At 35.7% G+C, this 14832-nt stretch overlaps 1 protein-coding gene across 1 annotated transcript in view; it reads right to left on the minus strand.

The window, feature by feature from the left end:
- Phlpp1 (PH domain and leucine rich repeat protein phosphatase 1) overlaps positions 1–14832 on the minus strand; it is a 217155-nt gene that overhangs the window by 12593 nt on the left and 189730 nt on the right. Inside the window, exons 13-15 of the mRNA XM_005323086.4 lie at positions 14179–14309; positions 9535–9639; positions 204–398 (exon numbers count right to left, since the gene is read on the minus strand). Coding sequence (XP_005323143.2) covers positions 204–398; positions 9535–9639; positions 14179–14309 — 431 coding nt within the window. The remainder of the gene's footprint in view (positions 1–203; positions 399–9534; positions 9640–14178; positions 14310–14832) is intronic.

Consider the following 14832-nt stretch of genomic DNA (forward strand, 5'->3'; position numbering starts at 1 on the left):
TCCTGCCTTGGACTCAGCCTCCTACAAAGCTATCTGAATACCAGCATGTCTCAAACCCAAGCACAGGTCCTCCTTGACCACTGAGGCAGCACCTTAAGCATGCACAATCTAAAACAGTGCCCTGAGATTATTGGGCACCCACTTTGCTAACCAGAAGGCAAACAGTTAAAGAACAAGAGTACACAGAGCAGAAAGTGTTTTACCTTTGCATAACAATGAACGTATTGACCATGTATTCTTCTTCATTTTTTGTTTTCTGCAGTTCTTCAGCCAAAATGTCACTCATGGTACACTGGAGAAGGTACGGCACCTCCACATTGCGATCTCCATCAAATACACCATACAGGGCCTCTCGGTTGTCACAGAAGTTATTCACAGACAGAGCTGCGACACACAACCTGCAAAGCAAGAACACTTGTGCTGAGTCTGCTCATTTTCCCTTCTCTCTGCCAACTCAACTCTTATTTTTTTTTCTTTTAGATTTGCCTATTCCAGTTTGGTAGCTCTTCATGACTGCAGACATATTAAGAATAGGTAATTTACCACAGCTAATTTGTATCAGCCACTTTCTACATACAGAGAAGAATAATTAACACATATTATGCCTCACACATGCCTTCCCCATCTTTCTTGTCTGATTTTTTAAATTTTATTAATTTTCTTTAGTTGTGGATGGACCTTTATTTTATTTATTTATATGTGGTGCTGAGAATCAAACCCAGTGCCTCAGATTTGCTAGGCAAGCACTCTACCACTGAGCTACAATCCCAGCCCCTGATTTAATTTTAATGACAGTGAAAGAACAGGAAAAGGAGGCATGAGAAATAATATAAGATTGTGAATTCCTATCTATATATTCATTCAATGAACAACTGTTAAGGAGAACATCTATACTGGACCAAAATAAGGTGACAAGTAAAACACTAGAATAAAATAGGCAACATGAAAAGCATGTGAAAATATACAAAAGGCCTCAAAACCACTTTTCAAAGGGTTGAGAGAAAACTGAAACAACTATGTTCTGGCTCTGCTTACTCCTGGGAAAATCTGCAACAGGAGGAGCGACCCTGGGTAGAGGTTTGTGGCCTCCCTGTGTTGAGGGGTCAAGCTGGGAGTGGAGGGAGGCCCAGGAGGTTAGAATTCCCAGGCAGAGAGCACTGGTGGGAGAAGAGCTTGTGGAGCAAGTGAGTTGCTGAAAATCAGAGATGCCCCACAATCAAGCTCAGAGAAATTAAACTGTTTCCAAGTAATTTGCATCTCAGAAATTATCCAAAATTAAACAGAAAAAATAAATGGGATGGAGGATCCAGATACAAGAAGCTCAACAAACTGCCAGCAGAGAAACATGAAGAAATTTAACTAGAGCACATCAAAATCAAACTGCTAAAAACCAGGAACCAAGGCACAGGGGTGCAAAACTGTGAATGAAATAGCACTGAAGACTGTGGGGCATCATCTTTAAACTACTGATTAAACAAACAAAGAAACAACCCAACCACTAGAAGAAAGGCCAGATTTCTAGCCAGTAAAAATGTCTTTGTAAAGTTAAATTGAAATGAAAACATTTTCAGATGCACAAATCAAAGAATTTGACAGCAGAAGGTCAGCCCTATGAGAAATGTAAAAGGAAAACCTTGAGGCGGAAGAAAATGATACCTGATGGAAATCTGGATCTACACACAAGAATGAAATACCTATAAATGACAAATAGATGGAGACAATTTTACTGCCACAATGGGGGTGAGGTGGGGAATCATACTACTGGTGAGTAGAGACCCAGTTAACAACAAAGAATTACCTGGCTCAAATGTCAAAGGCATGAAAGTTAAACATTGCTTTAGAAAATAACATACTAAACTAAAAACACTAATGATATACACTAAGAGATGTAGAAATACAACATCTTACAACAGCAGCATAAAGACAGGGATGGGAGGAATAAAGTACACATTTGCAAGGTTCTTATATGTGAAATAATACAGTATTACTTGAAAGTCAACTAATAAGTTAAAGATTATACTATAAACTCTAAACAAAATGCATATCATGAGCACACACCCATCCACACACTACAGAATAAGAATAAAGAAAAAAGACAAAATGTAATCATAAAAATACTCTAAAAGAATTAGAAATAGAGAAAAAGTAAATACAAAACAAATGAGACAAAAAACTATAGTAAGTTGAAAAATAAAATGAAGAGTATTACATGAAGAAAGACAAGTCATTCATAATAATAAAGGGGTCAGTTCCCAAGAGGCCTCAACATTCTAAATGTTAAGTCATTTAATAACAGAGCTTCAAAACACATAGAGCAAAAACTAGCAGAACTACAAGAAACAGACAGATCCATTAATTATGGTCCATCACTCATCAACAGAAAGTCAGTACAGTATTTACATGAACAATTTTATCAACCAGCCGGACCTGGCACTCTACCCAACAGCAACTCCAAATGCACTTTATAACCAAGGCAGATCATTTTCTGGGCCAAAAAACAAGTTTCAGTAAATTTAAAGAATTCTAGTCAAAATATATTCTTCACTATGTTGGAGAAATTGCTTAGAAGGAATTTTAAAACTCTACAGGTTTATATTATAAAAATTAGAGAAGACTCAAATCAATGACCTAAGATTCCACCTTATGAAACTAAAAAAATAAGAGCTAAACAAACCCAAAAATGCAGAAAATAAACATAAAAATAAGAAAAGTAAGTGAAACAAAAAGCAGAAAAATGATAGAGAAAAAAATTAATCAGGAAAAAACAAATTACCAATATCAAGAATGAGAGAGTAGAGGGACATCTACAGATATTTAAAGGCTAGTAACAATACTAAGAACAATTTGAAAATTAGATGAAATAGACTCTTTGAAAGACACAAATTACTGAAGTTCATATAAGAAAAGAGAAAACCCTAAACTAAGTGACTGTATTTTTGATTAATAATTAAAGAAAATTCTAGATTCAATGGCTTTACTGGTGAGTTCTTCCAAATATTTAAGGAAAATGTACTATCAATTCTATATAAATTCTTCCAGAGATCGCAAGAAGAGGACACACTCATTTCTATGAAGCCAGCTTTACCTTGATACCAAGAGCAGACAAAGATGTTACAAGAACACTACAGATGGCTATTCATCATGAAATACAGACATCCTTAACATACTACCAGCAAGCTGAATTCAGAGCATATAAAAATAATAATATATCATAGCCCTGTGGAATTTATACTGAAAATGGGAAGCTAATTCAATATTTAAAAGCCAGTCACTGGCCAGGTGCGGTGGCGCACACCTGTAATCCCAGAGTCTCAGGAAGCTGAGGCCCTATGCAACTCAGCAAGACCCTTTCTCTAAATAAAAAATATATTTAAAAAAGGGCTGGGGATGTGGCTCAGTGGTTAAGTGTCCTTGGGTTAATCTTAATCTTAAGTACAAAAAAACAAAACAAAACAAAAAACCCAATCACTGTTAACTCACCATATTATAGACTAAAGAAGAAAAATTGCTAGAGATGATGAGCATTTTTTCATATATTTGTCGACTGATTGTATATCCTCTTCTGAGAAGTGTCTGTTCAGGTCCCTGGCCCATTTGTTGATTGGTTTATTTATTTATTTATTTTTGGTGCTTAGGTTTTTGAGTCCTTTATATACCCTAGAGATTAGTGCTCTATCTGATGTGTGAGGGGTAAAGATTTGCTCCCAGGATGCAGGCCCTCTGTTCACCTCACAGATTGTTTCTTTTGCTGAGAAGAAACTTTTTAGTTTGATTCCATCCAATTTATTGATTCTTGGTTTTAATCTTGCGCTATAGGAGTCTTATTAAGGAAGTTGGGGCCTAATCCCACATGATGAAGATAGGGAGGGGGAGCATGGGAGGAATAGATGAATTCTAGATAGGGCAGAGGGGTGGGAGGGAATGGGAGGGGGCAGGGGATTCGCAAGGATGGTGGAGTATGATAAACATCATTATCCAAAGTACATGTATGAAGACACGAATTGGTGTCAACATATTTTATATACAACCAAAGATATGAAAAATTGTGTTGTGTATGTGTAATAAGAATTGTAATGCATTCTGCTGTCATTTTAAAAAAATGAATAAAAAAGAAAAAAACTAGATGATCATCTCTATGATGCAGAATAAAGCCTATGACAAAAACTCATATCCATTTATCATTAAAAACTTTTAGCAAACTAGAGAACTTTCTTAACTCAGTAAAAGGCACCTATAAAAATACCTTTAGCTAATATTACGCTTAATTGTGAAGGAATAAATTTTCACAGAAGAAGATATATAGATGGTAAATAAGCACATGAAAGGATGTTCAGCATCATTAGCACCGGGAAATGAAAATCAAAACCACAGTGAAATATTACTATTAATGAGAAAGGCCAAAACAACACCACCTCACAATAAAAAATTCTGGCAAGGATTTGGGAGATACTAGAATTCTCAATACATTGCTGCTGGCTATAAAACAGTACAGTCACTTTCAACCTAGTTTGGTAGTTTCTTATGAAAGTAAATATATACTTACTATATAACCCAGCAATCCCATCCCTAGGCATTTACCCATGAGAAATGAAAACACAGACAAACCCACTCAGATACAGTTATCTGATCCTTGACAAAAGTACCAAAAACACATCAGAGAAAAAAGTCTTTTTAAAAAATGGTGCTGGGAAAACTGGTTCTCCACATGTGGAAGAATGAGACCAGCTCCTTTTGTCTCACCCTGCACAAAAATAACTAGAAATGGACTGGGCATGGTGGCACATGCCTGTAATCCCAGGGGTTTGGAAGGCTGAGACAGGAGAATCGCGAGTTCAAAGCCAGCCTCAGTAATGGCAAGGTGCTAAGCAACTTGGTGAGACCCTGTCACAAAATAGGGCTGCGGATGTAGCTCAGTGGTCAAGTGCCCCTGTATTCAATCCCTGGTACTAAAACAAAACAAAACAAAACAAAAACCTCAAAATGGACCAAAGACCTAAGAATTAGATAAGAAACTATGTAACTCCTACAAGAAAACATAGGGTCTACTCTCCAGCTTTTAGGCACAGGCAACAACTTTCTCAATAGGACCCCTAAGGCTCAGGAAATACTGCCAAGAGTTAATAAATGGTATGGCTTCAAATTAAAAAGCTTCTGCACAGCAAAGGAAACTAGTAAGAATGTGAAGAAAGAACTCACAGGATGGGAGAAACTACTCTTCTGACAGATGATTAATAGACAAAATATATAAAGAACTCAAAAAACAACACCAAAAAAAAAACCCCACCAAATAACCTATTTTAAATGGGAATAAATTTTGTTCCTACAGAGCAAACAAAACCAAATAACCCAATTAATAAATGAACAAATGAACTGAACAGACAGTTCTTAAAAGAAGAAATACAAATGGCCAACAAATACATAAAAAAATGTTCAACATCATTAGCAATTAGGGAAATGGAAATCAAAACAACCATGAGATTTCATCTCACTCTAATCAGAAAGGCAGCCATTAAGAAGCATATGAACAATAATAAATGCTGGAAAAGATGTGGAGAAAAAGGAACAGTTTTACACTGTTGGAGGGACTGTAAATTAGTACAACCACTGTGGAATTCAGTATGAAGGTCCTTTAACAAACATGAAACCACCATGAGCCAGCTATACCACTCCTCAGTATTTATTCTAAAAAGTTAAATTTAGCATACTATACTGATACATACATACCCATGTTTATAACAGCACAATTCACAATATTTAAACTATGGAACCAGCCTAGGTGCCATCAACAGATGAATTAATAAAGAAAATGTGGTATATCTACACAATGGAGTTTTAGTCAATCATAGAGAAGAACGAAATTATGTCATAAAAATGGATGAAACTTGAGACCATTATGTTAAGCAAAATAAGCCAAGCTGAGGTCAGGGTCACATATTTCTCTTATGTGGAAGTTAGAGAGGAAAAAGGGAAAGAAAGGTTAGAGAAGAGGTGGGGGTGTCTCATGAAAATCGAAGAGAGATCAGTAAAGTAGAAGAAAGGGACCAGGGTGAGAGACAGGGGAGAGAAAGGGAAAATACTGGGGAATGATACTAGCCAAACTATGTTGTTACATTATATATATATATATGAATATGTAACAACAAATCCTACCATTATGTACAAATATATGCCCCAATTTTAAAAAATGGGGAAAACTCCCTGTGTACAACTGTTAATAGCATTTTATTCATAAGTGCTAAAAACTTGAAACAATCTAAATATCTTCCAAATAATAAATGGATAAAATAAATCATGATACATCCATCCATGCAAAGGAATCACACTCAACAACAGAAAGGAATGAACTACTGATACACTGAACAACACAAATGAATCTCAAATTCATTATGCAGCAAAAGAAGACAGACTGAGAAGTCTACATAGTAATTCCCCTTATATGATATTCTGGAAAAGACAAAACTAATGGGACAACAACAGATCAGGAGTTGCCAAGGACTGGTGGTAGGGGTGAAGAATTAACTAAAAAGGGGTGTGGGTAAATTTTGGGAGGGTGATGAAATGGCTCTATAACTTGATTATGGTAGAGGTTACAAGATGATATTCTTTCATCAAAATTTGTAGAACTATTCACTAAAAAGGTGAATTTTTCTGAATATCTAATATTCCTTCTTAGTATAAGCTAATAGGAGGAAAACCTCAATTAAACACTCGTTACAATGTGTGTGTGTGTGTGTGTGTGTGTGTGTGTGTGTGTGTGTATTTAAAAAAAAAAACCTGCCCTCAGGAGTTGAGGAATAGAGAGTAACCATCACCACTATTAATAATAGTAGCTAATATTTCAATGGGATTTATTGTGCGTCACATGCTATTCTGAGTACATCACACATAATGCCTCATGTGATCCTCACAACCACCCCATCAAGATTTCCCTTCATTACACAAATGAGAAAATTAAGCTAAAGAACTGAGTAACTGCCCTTGGTCTCACAGCAAGTCAGTATAGAGCCCAGATTCTAAGCTGAGCAGTCTGGGTCTTATCTCAGTACTTTGAAATTCTTGCTTTCATTCATTAAGAAAATTAAGTTATCCTAAATTATATGGCAATTTGTGACAAAGTTAAATTTTATAATCGTCTTGGGGGGATACGAGGGATTAAACCCTGGGGTACTTCACCACTGAATTATATCCCCAGCCCCTTTTATATATATATATATATATATATATATATATATATATATATATATATATATATATATAAAATATATGGGACAGGGCCTTGCTAAGAGCTGGTCTTGAACTTGTGATCCTCCTGCTTCAGCCTCCTGAGCCACTAGGGTTACAGGCATGTGCCACCATGTCCAGCTAAATTACATAATCATCTTATATTCTGTCTTCCTTTTGTAAACTCCCCTTGCTAGTCATAAGGCGTTGTATAAACTAGATTTTGGAGGAAAGGAAATGTTTTTTTTTTTCCTTTTCCTTTTTTAAAACTATAGTTTGGGCCTGGGGGTGTAACTCAGTGATGGAGTGCTTGCCTAGCAACCCTGGGTTCAATCCCCAGCACTGCAAAAACAAAACAACCTTCAAAGAACCAGTGACCACTCTTAGGATTTCTTTTCCCCGTGTGTTTTTGGTCTGAGGAAGAGCCTAAATTATCCAATTGTAGCTCTCTGCTTCAGTTTCCCCATAGAATCTGAAATGACCTGACAGGGAAGCGACACTACACCCCAGGGAGATGGAGGGGGAGAGAAGAGACATTGAGATCTGGAGGCAGGGACATCACAATTCTCCCTTTCCTACAAGGTAGAAAGCAGCAAACTTCTTGTTGAAGTGACTACTTTGTCTACAATGCCAAACAAACAAACAAACAAACAAAAACGAACATGCTTGAAAAACTTCTGCTGGCAAAATCAAAGGGTTAAAAAAGCTAGAAGATATAAAGCAGGGGCAACGGTGGGCTAGGACTTCTGAGGGCTGCTCATCTTCCATCTCTTGATCCAGGTAGTGGTCTGCAAGCAAGTTCACTCCAGGACAATTCACAGAGCTATATGCCTATGTATGCATGTTTTTGAATCCATGTTATACTTCAACATAACAAAAGTTAAAAAAAGTAGTGGAAGGGGAAATTATGCCAGACAAAAACAGACCTAAGTGGTTAATTGTTAATTCATACACGAGTAGATATTAAGTTTTAGTGTCCAGAAATACTTAAAACATAATCTCAGATTTCACATCAGTGTTCTAGAATTAGAAAGCATCTTCACACAAATCCATTAGTCTGAAAAGTGATTACCTCCAGAGGAAATTTGAGTAACCTAAAGAATATACTAATCCCCAGCTATTAAGATGACATAGAGTGCTAAGTACCAGAAATACAGCAATAGCTAGGGCTCAGGAAGGACTGAGACAGGCCTGCTCTGTTTATTCTGCCTTTGTTGAGCAAATGGAACAGGGAATCAAGATGGGAACTACTTCTTCTCTGGTCAACACAGACCAAATTACCCTTCAGGAAAAGAAGAAGAGATCATTTGTCAGATCCAGAACTGAAGTTGATGCTGTTTTCTGTCCCAAAGAAGAGCAATCAGAAAGGCAGCAAAAATCCCACATTTTACTCTCCATGAAGGATATTTGGCTAGTCAGTAGTCAGTGGTCCTCAATCCTGGACACACTTCAGAGCCACCTGGAGAGATTTTAAGATATTCTGATTCCATGGGTCTAGGCTGAGGAATTTTTTTTATTATTATTATTTTAAAGTTTCTCACCTGACTAATGCACCCAGGGTTGAATACTAACATGAGTTATTATTAGATCTTCCTCCACTTTAGTTCTTCCTCTACTCTCAATACTTTGTGTTCTTACACTTTGGCTATTGAAATTATGACTATAATTTATAGAACTCTTTATTTTCCTATAACTAATTCTTAGCATCTCCTCAAAAAAAGAAAGCCCGAGAAGCTTGATTACTTTTCTCAGGAAAATCAACACTTGTATTTATGAGAGGAAAGGGTAGTGAAAATAAGAAAGAAAAGGAAATTAGGTTGGACCACTCCTGGTGGGAGACAAGCAGATGATATTACAGGGAATCGACATCAAGCTCCTGCCAAGCTAATTTAGACTGTAAAAAATAGCTCCATAGTCAACGTAAGTGATCTTGAATATGGACAATCAAAGCTACTTCTCCCTTAATACTATCCCTGTTTTTGCTTGGTAAACAGGCTCCACAGAAAGATAAAGGGGCTTTTCAAAGGGGAAGGGATGCATTTCAATGCTTAGGCCTTTTCCAAACACTGGAGTCTTACATAGATATAATGTGTCAGTTACACTGTATCCTAGCAACATCTCTCACAAAAGGAGAGTATGTGATGCCAAGCAGGACCTTAGCTTGGTGTTCAAACATAAGTCACAAGGGAGCTCAACACACTCAAAGAAATTTGACATGAGAAAAGTGTGTGCCACAGCACTGGATTTCTTTCTACTCCACTAAAGGGGGGCAGGCAAGAGGCAGTTCTTGCTCTAAAGTTTCATAGAACTTACTTGTTTTTAACCCCTGAAGCTTCAGTGTAACCATGACTCCATACAGCTGGGGCTCCAGATGCATCTCCTGCCGAAGGCTGATCAATCTTGAAGCAGCGGATATTACTAACAAGAGAAACAGGGAAAACAGGAATCATTGACACCAAATGTGTGAATTGTTACCTTTATCTAAGAATTGAAAAACACCTGCTAATCACTCTGGACTTCCCAGTTTTTACTGTATACTGTGTCTGAAATATTTATTAGCAACAAGAACCAGTTACTCATCATAATGAAAACCGAAGGGCATATATACATGGCATGAGAATTAGTTTTCAGGAGCATTATAAAGCAGCTATTAGAGATTGTGATACACTCTACATTCAATGGCTGTTCACTCCTGGAAATGAAAAGAAGAGCTCTCAGCCTTGTCATGAGAAAAAAAAAAAAAGATATTAGGTTGAATGTATTCTTATACCACCACCATCTAAACCTGAGATGAACAAATTACACTGAGGTTAGGGTACGTGAGAGAAATCTGCAATATTCATCTCCAAATCCAATTCCTGCCCATATCATCCCTTCAAATATTTAACAAATAGCATCGAGAACCAGTCCCTGGACCCGTTAATGCTGCAAAAATAAAATCTATTTGTACAAAGTAAATGAGGGGTATTTTAATAAAGTCAACTATATGCATTTACTAAGAGATTTCAATTCTTATTTTACCTCAGCTTTCAAATTGTTCCAACAGGACCCACAAACAAAAACTAAAAACAAAACAAAACAAACCCAAACAAACCAAAAAACTCAAATGAAGTTTTTTAAAAATCAGTCTACTAGAAAGCATTTGGTGCCCTCAACAGGAAGTCATAGCATATGTGAAGTATGTCTGTAGAAAGACTAGATACCATATGGTCAAATAAATCCTGCTTGTTTCTTATAAATTGCTACTGGATTTCCCCCCATATTATCTGAACAAGAGAAAAAGTTTATGTGTCATCTCTTGACAATATCTAAATTCTTTATTCATGATCCCCAAAACTTCACCTTTTGGCATTCATTAAGTCCTAAATCTAACAAAAACTGAATACTCTTCCTAAGAATCAGTTAAAACTCTTAAGATGTAAACTGATATTTAGTGAATAAATAAATATTCACTTTGATTATAGTACTAGCTGGTGGTAACATCTTTGAAATTTAAAAACATTTGGTTAAAGAAAGTTCTACTCTCAATTACTAGCGAATATTCACCTTCCTCCTTATCCTAAAAAGCTGTAAAACATGGTACCAACAGGAAATCCCCAAACCAAATTAACACTTCATTTTATGGTAGGGCTACATATCTTTTCTTCCAAGTTTTCAATCCTATCACTAAAAAAAAAAAAAAAAAGAAGATAATCTGCCATTATTTGCTCTCTCTATAACCTGGCACTAAATTTTATCCATCTAAAATGGTAAGCAATGGGAGGGTTTCTTAAAGCAAATTTTAAGGCTCTCATTAAATCATCTTCCTACCTTCCTGAATTCTAGGGAAAAGTAAAGGATCATGTCTAAAGACACGAATAATTTTTATAGAACAGGGTCTTCAAAAAATGATTCCATTTCCCAGCCTGATCATTAAAAGAAAAATTAATCCTTAACCTCCCTGCCCCACTCAATAATCCCTTCTAGTGAAGCACCAACTAATTTCTTCTCTGAATTCAGAATGGCTGAGCAGTTATCAGAAGGAATCTGCATGTTCACTCTTGAACATTTTCAAATGATTTTGAGAGTAAGAGCAGGAGTTTAATCCCACAGGAGAGTGCCTTGGCTCATGTAGAACTAATCAAGTGCCCTGGCTCAGGTAGAACTAAAAAGCCAACCCTTTAAAAGCATAAGCAATTTATTAGGACCCACACCATTCCAAATGTTAAAACATAGGGTAATATTTTTAAGATCTGAGAGTACAATGCCTTCTTCACAGTAGTTCAGCTACCCTAGAAACTTTAACAAATAGATTTTTGTTTATGCATATATAATAGATAGGGTTACCCCCCAAATGGTTTTGCATCTTTTTTTCTAATAATGTTCTGCATATTTTCTCAAGTTGTTTTATATTCATTCTAAATGTAATTAGAAATATTTTGATGACTATTCCTGTGCTTAAAATGAACACTATACTTCTGATTATTTTTTAAGACAAAACTTTGTTAGAGAGAACCTTGGTCTAAGTATCTGAATATTTTCAAAAGCTTGAAATAGTAGACCAGCTGCTTTTAAGCAAAGCTATACCAGTTTGTGCTCCACTAGCAAGACCAACTTGAGGAGGAAAGTGTTAAGTACTTTAGTATTTTAACTAAATTATTTTTTAAGTCTTTTCATGTAACCATTTGCACTTCTTCCATTGGCACATATTCCATTCGAATGAGTACTTATTGACTATATGAGCATTTTCTATTAAGAATATTAATGCTTTGTTTGGCCTATGTTTCTTTCTAGCTTGTCATTTGCCTTTTAAACTTACTCTTGATAATTTAAAAACTTTCATGTGTAAAATTTATATAAAAATATATACTACATAAAACATCAAAGCCTATATATATATATTTCTGGAGACTTTCTACCTACTCACCCATTTTTTTTTTTTTACCTAAAAAGTCCTTTCTAGTTGGTGAATATATTCATATAATTTCTTTTTACTTTAAAAATAATTTCTTTTTATAGATTTAACTCTTTTAATTCAGCTGGAAATAAATTTGGTTTATTTTGGTATGAGATAAAAAACAATTTATCTGCAAATAGCTAGTTTCATTTAATAACAAATCTTGATAAATTCTTTTTTAATGCAAAAATTGTATATCATTTGTAAAAAAATACTCAAGAAGATGAAAATATATTGATAATCGATGTACCTTTAGTCTTTTAAATTTCCTTAGAGATCATGCAGGCCATATTTCTCATCTTATAGATGAGGTCTGGACAAACTGAAAGAATTAGGCCAAGGTCTCACATACCTAATCAACAGTAGCAAGAACCCGAGGCGGGGCTGGGGCTGGGGCTCAGTGGTAAAGTGTTCACCTAGCACATGTGAGGCACTGGATTCGATCTTCAGCACCACATAAAAATAAAGTAAAGGTAGTGTGTCCACCTACAACTAAAAAAAAAAGGCAAAACCCCATGTATTCCCTAGGACACTCTGTTGGGGAGTGTTCTTCAGTTATACACACAAATCAATTTGGTACTTAAAATGTCAATAAATAGGAATTAACTAAGCCAATTCTATTCAGTAATCCCTGTAAGTGCCCTTAAAGTTTTGGTTCACACAAAACTGAAGTTAGTTTTAATGGACCGTTCACCATAATTCTATTCTTCTTGTCAGGTTTTTTTTTCTGAGATAAAAGATAATGACTTTCAGCAATGAATATTCCAACACTGTATGTATAAGCATATATGACAGATACAATGACTAACATGGGTCAATGTTCAAGGCTGCCACTTTAAGATATACTACTAAAACTGGGCTGGAGTTGTGGCTCAGTGGTAGAGGGCTTGCCTTGCACATGTGAGGCACTGGGTTTGATCCACAGCACCACATAAAAACAAATAAAACAAAATAAAGGTATTGTGTCCATCTACAACCAAAAAAACTCTAAAACTCCAGAAAAGTTTAAAGAAGAAAATAAAGACTATCCACAATACTATTATACAGAGAAAAACACTATTTGTGTTTTTTTTAACATATTCTTTCAGAAAGCATTTTTTTTTTTTTGCTGTATTCATGCACACTTTCCCAAGGTATACACATTTATTTTGTAAAAAATAGGCTTATATTGTACAAATTTCTTTGTAAACTTTTTCATTTAATATACTGTAGAGATTTTTCCTATTAGAATGTAGGTCAGCATGATTTTAATGACAGTATAATATTCAATTGTAGAGTAGAATTATTTAATTCTACCAAGATGTTTAGAGTTCTACGATGAGCATTCACATAAAGACATCTTTTCTACCTACATAACTTTAGCAATCTTCAACCTGTAATTCTTTTTTTTTAATAATTTATACAGTCACTCTTTTTTTTTAGAGAGAGAGAGAGAGAGAGAGAGAGAGAGAGAGAGAGAGAGAGAGAATTTTTTTAATATTTATTTTTTTAGTTTTCGGCAGACACAACATCTTTGTTTGTATGTGGTGCTGAAGATCGAACCCAGGCCGCACGCATGCCAGGTGAGTGTGCTACTGCTTGAGCCACATCCCCAGCCCTGTGATTCTTTATCAACATGCAGAATAAAGTAGTGACAATGAACTGTTTTGCAAACACAAAGGGAACTTCAGCAGAATCTAGTTGCCAAAATCCACATTCCCAGTTTTGCTTAAAAAATAATCTGAATTTTAGCTTCAAATTGTCAATTACTCCCACATCATCCATTTCTTTCAAAATCCTTCCTTAATTTGCATTAAGTGTCACAACCATGTTAGAGGGACTGCTGAGACGTATGTTGACATCTTGGCTGTTCTTTGCTCTTCCTGGGTCTTCCATATCCTGGGTCTTCTATATCTGCTATGTGTGCAGATATAGCTACGGAGTCTATAGCGGCTTCCCACTTTGTTTCATGTTTTCACCATGTTATAAATCCCACTGCCAGTGAACAATGGTGGGGCCACAATGCCTAACAAAATACTTACTTCAGCAGTTCCAAGGTTTTATGATCGAGGGCAAGGCGGGGGTTTCCAGTCAGGTCTAGTTCTTGCAGTTTGGGTGGCAGGTTTTCTGGCAAGGTGACTTCACTTAGCTCATTGCAGCTCAGGTCCACGCACTGAGGAACAAATGGAAACAAGGGATGGTCTGGAGAAATCCTTTGGTTCTATATTCCTACCCTCTGCAGATGAATCAGCTCAACCATTCACTGTAATAACCAGTCAAATGCAGAAAAAGTAGCTCATCAGCCACTCTGCCATGCATATTTAAAACAGATTTTGCTAAATAATAATGTTTTACTTTTTTTGAAGAATACAAAAAATGCACAATAATTTCCATTTAAATTTATCTCTACATTTAAATTAAGCACTAACTGAAAAATCCTAATATAGGACTTTTTCTTATAGTTTACAAAATCTCTGTGCCTATTGTGGACATGAGGACTACAATTGCAACTTTAAAATAAACTTTGAAGGACCTTCTTAAAACAAACAAAAATGCAAAACAAGGAAAAGGTAGACTCAAAATGAGAAGATCCTTTAAAAAAAAAAAAGCTAAATAAGAAATTGGTTAAAAGATAGACTAACAGGGGAACCTGCCTATTGTACAAAGAAAGGAAGAGTTGCTGGGTCAAGTAAGGA

This window comes from Ictidomys tridecemlineatus, chromosome 13 (genome assembly GCF_052094955.1).
Source record: "Ictidomys tridecemlineatus isolate mIctTri1 chromosome 13, mIctTri1.hap1, whole genome shotgun sequence".
Classification (NCBI taxonomy): Eukaryota; Metazoa; Chordata; class Mammalia; order Rodentia; family Sciuridae; genus Ictidomys; species Ictidomys tridecemlineatus.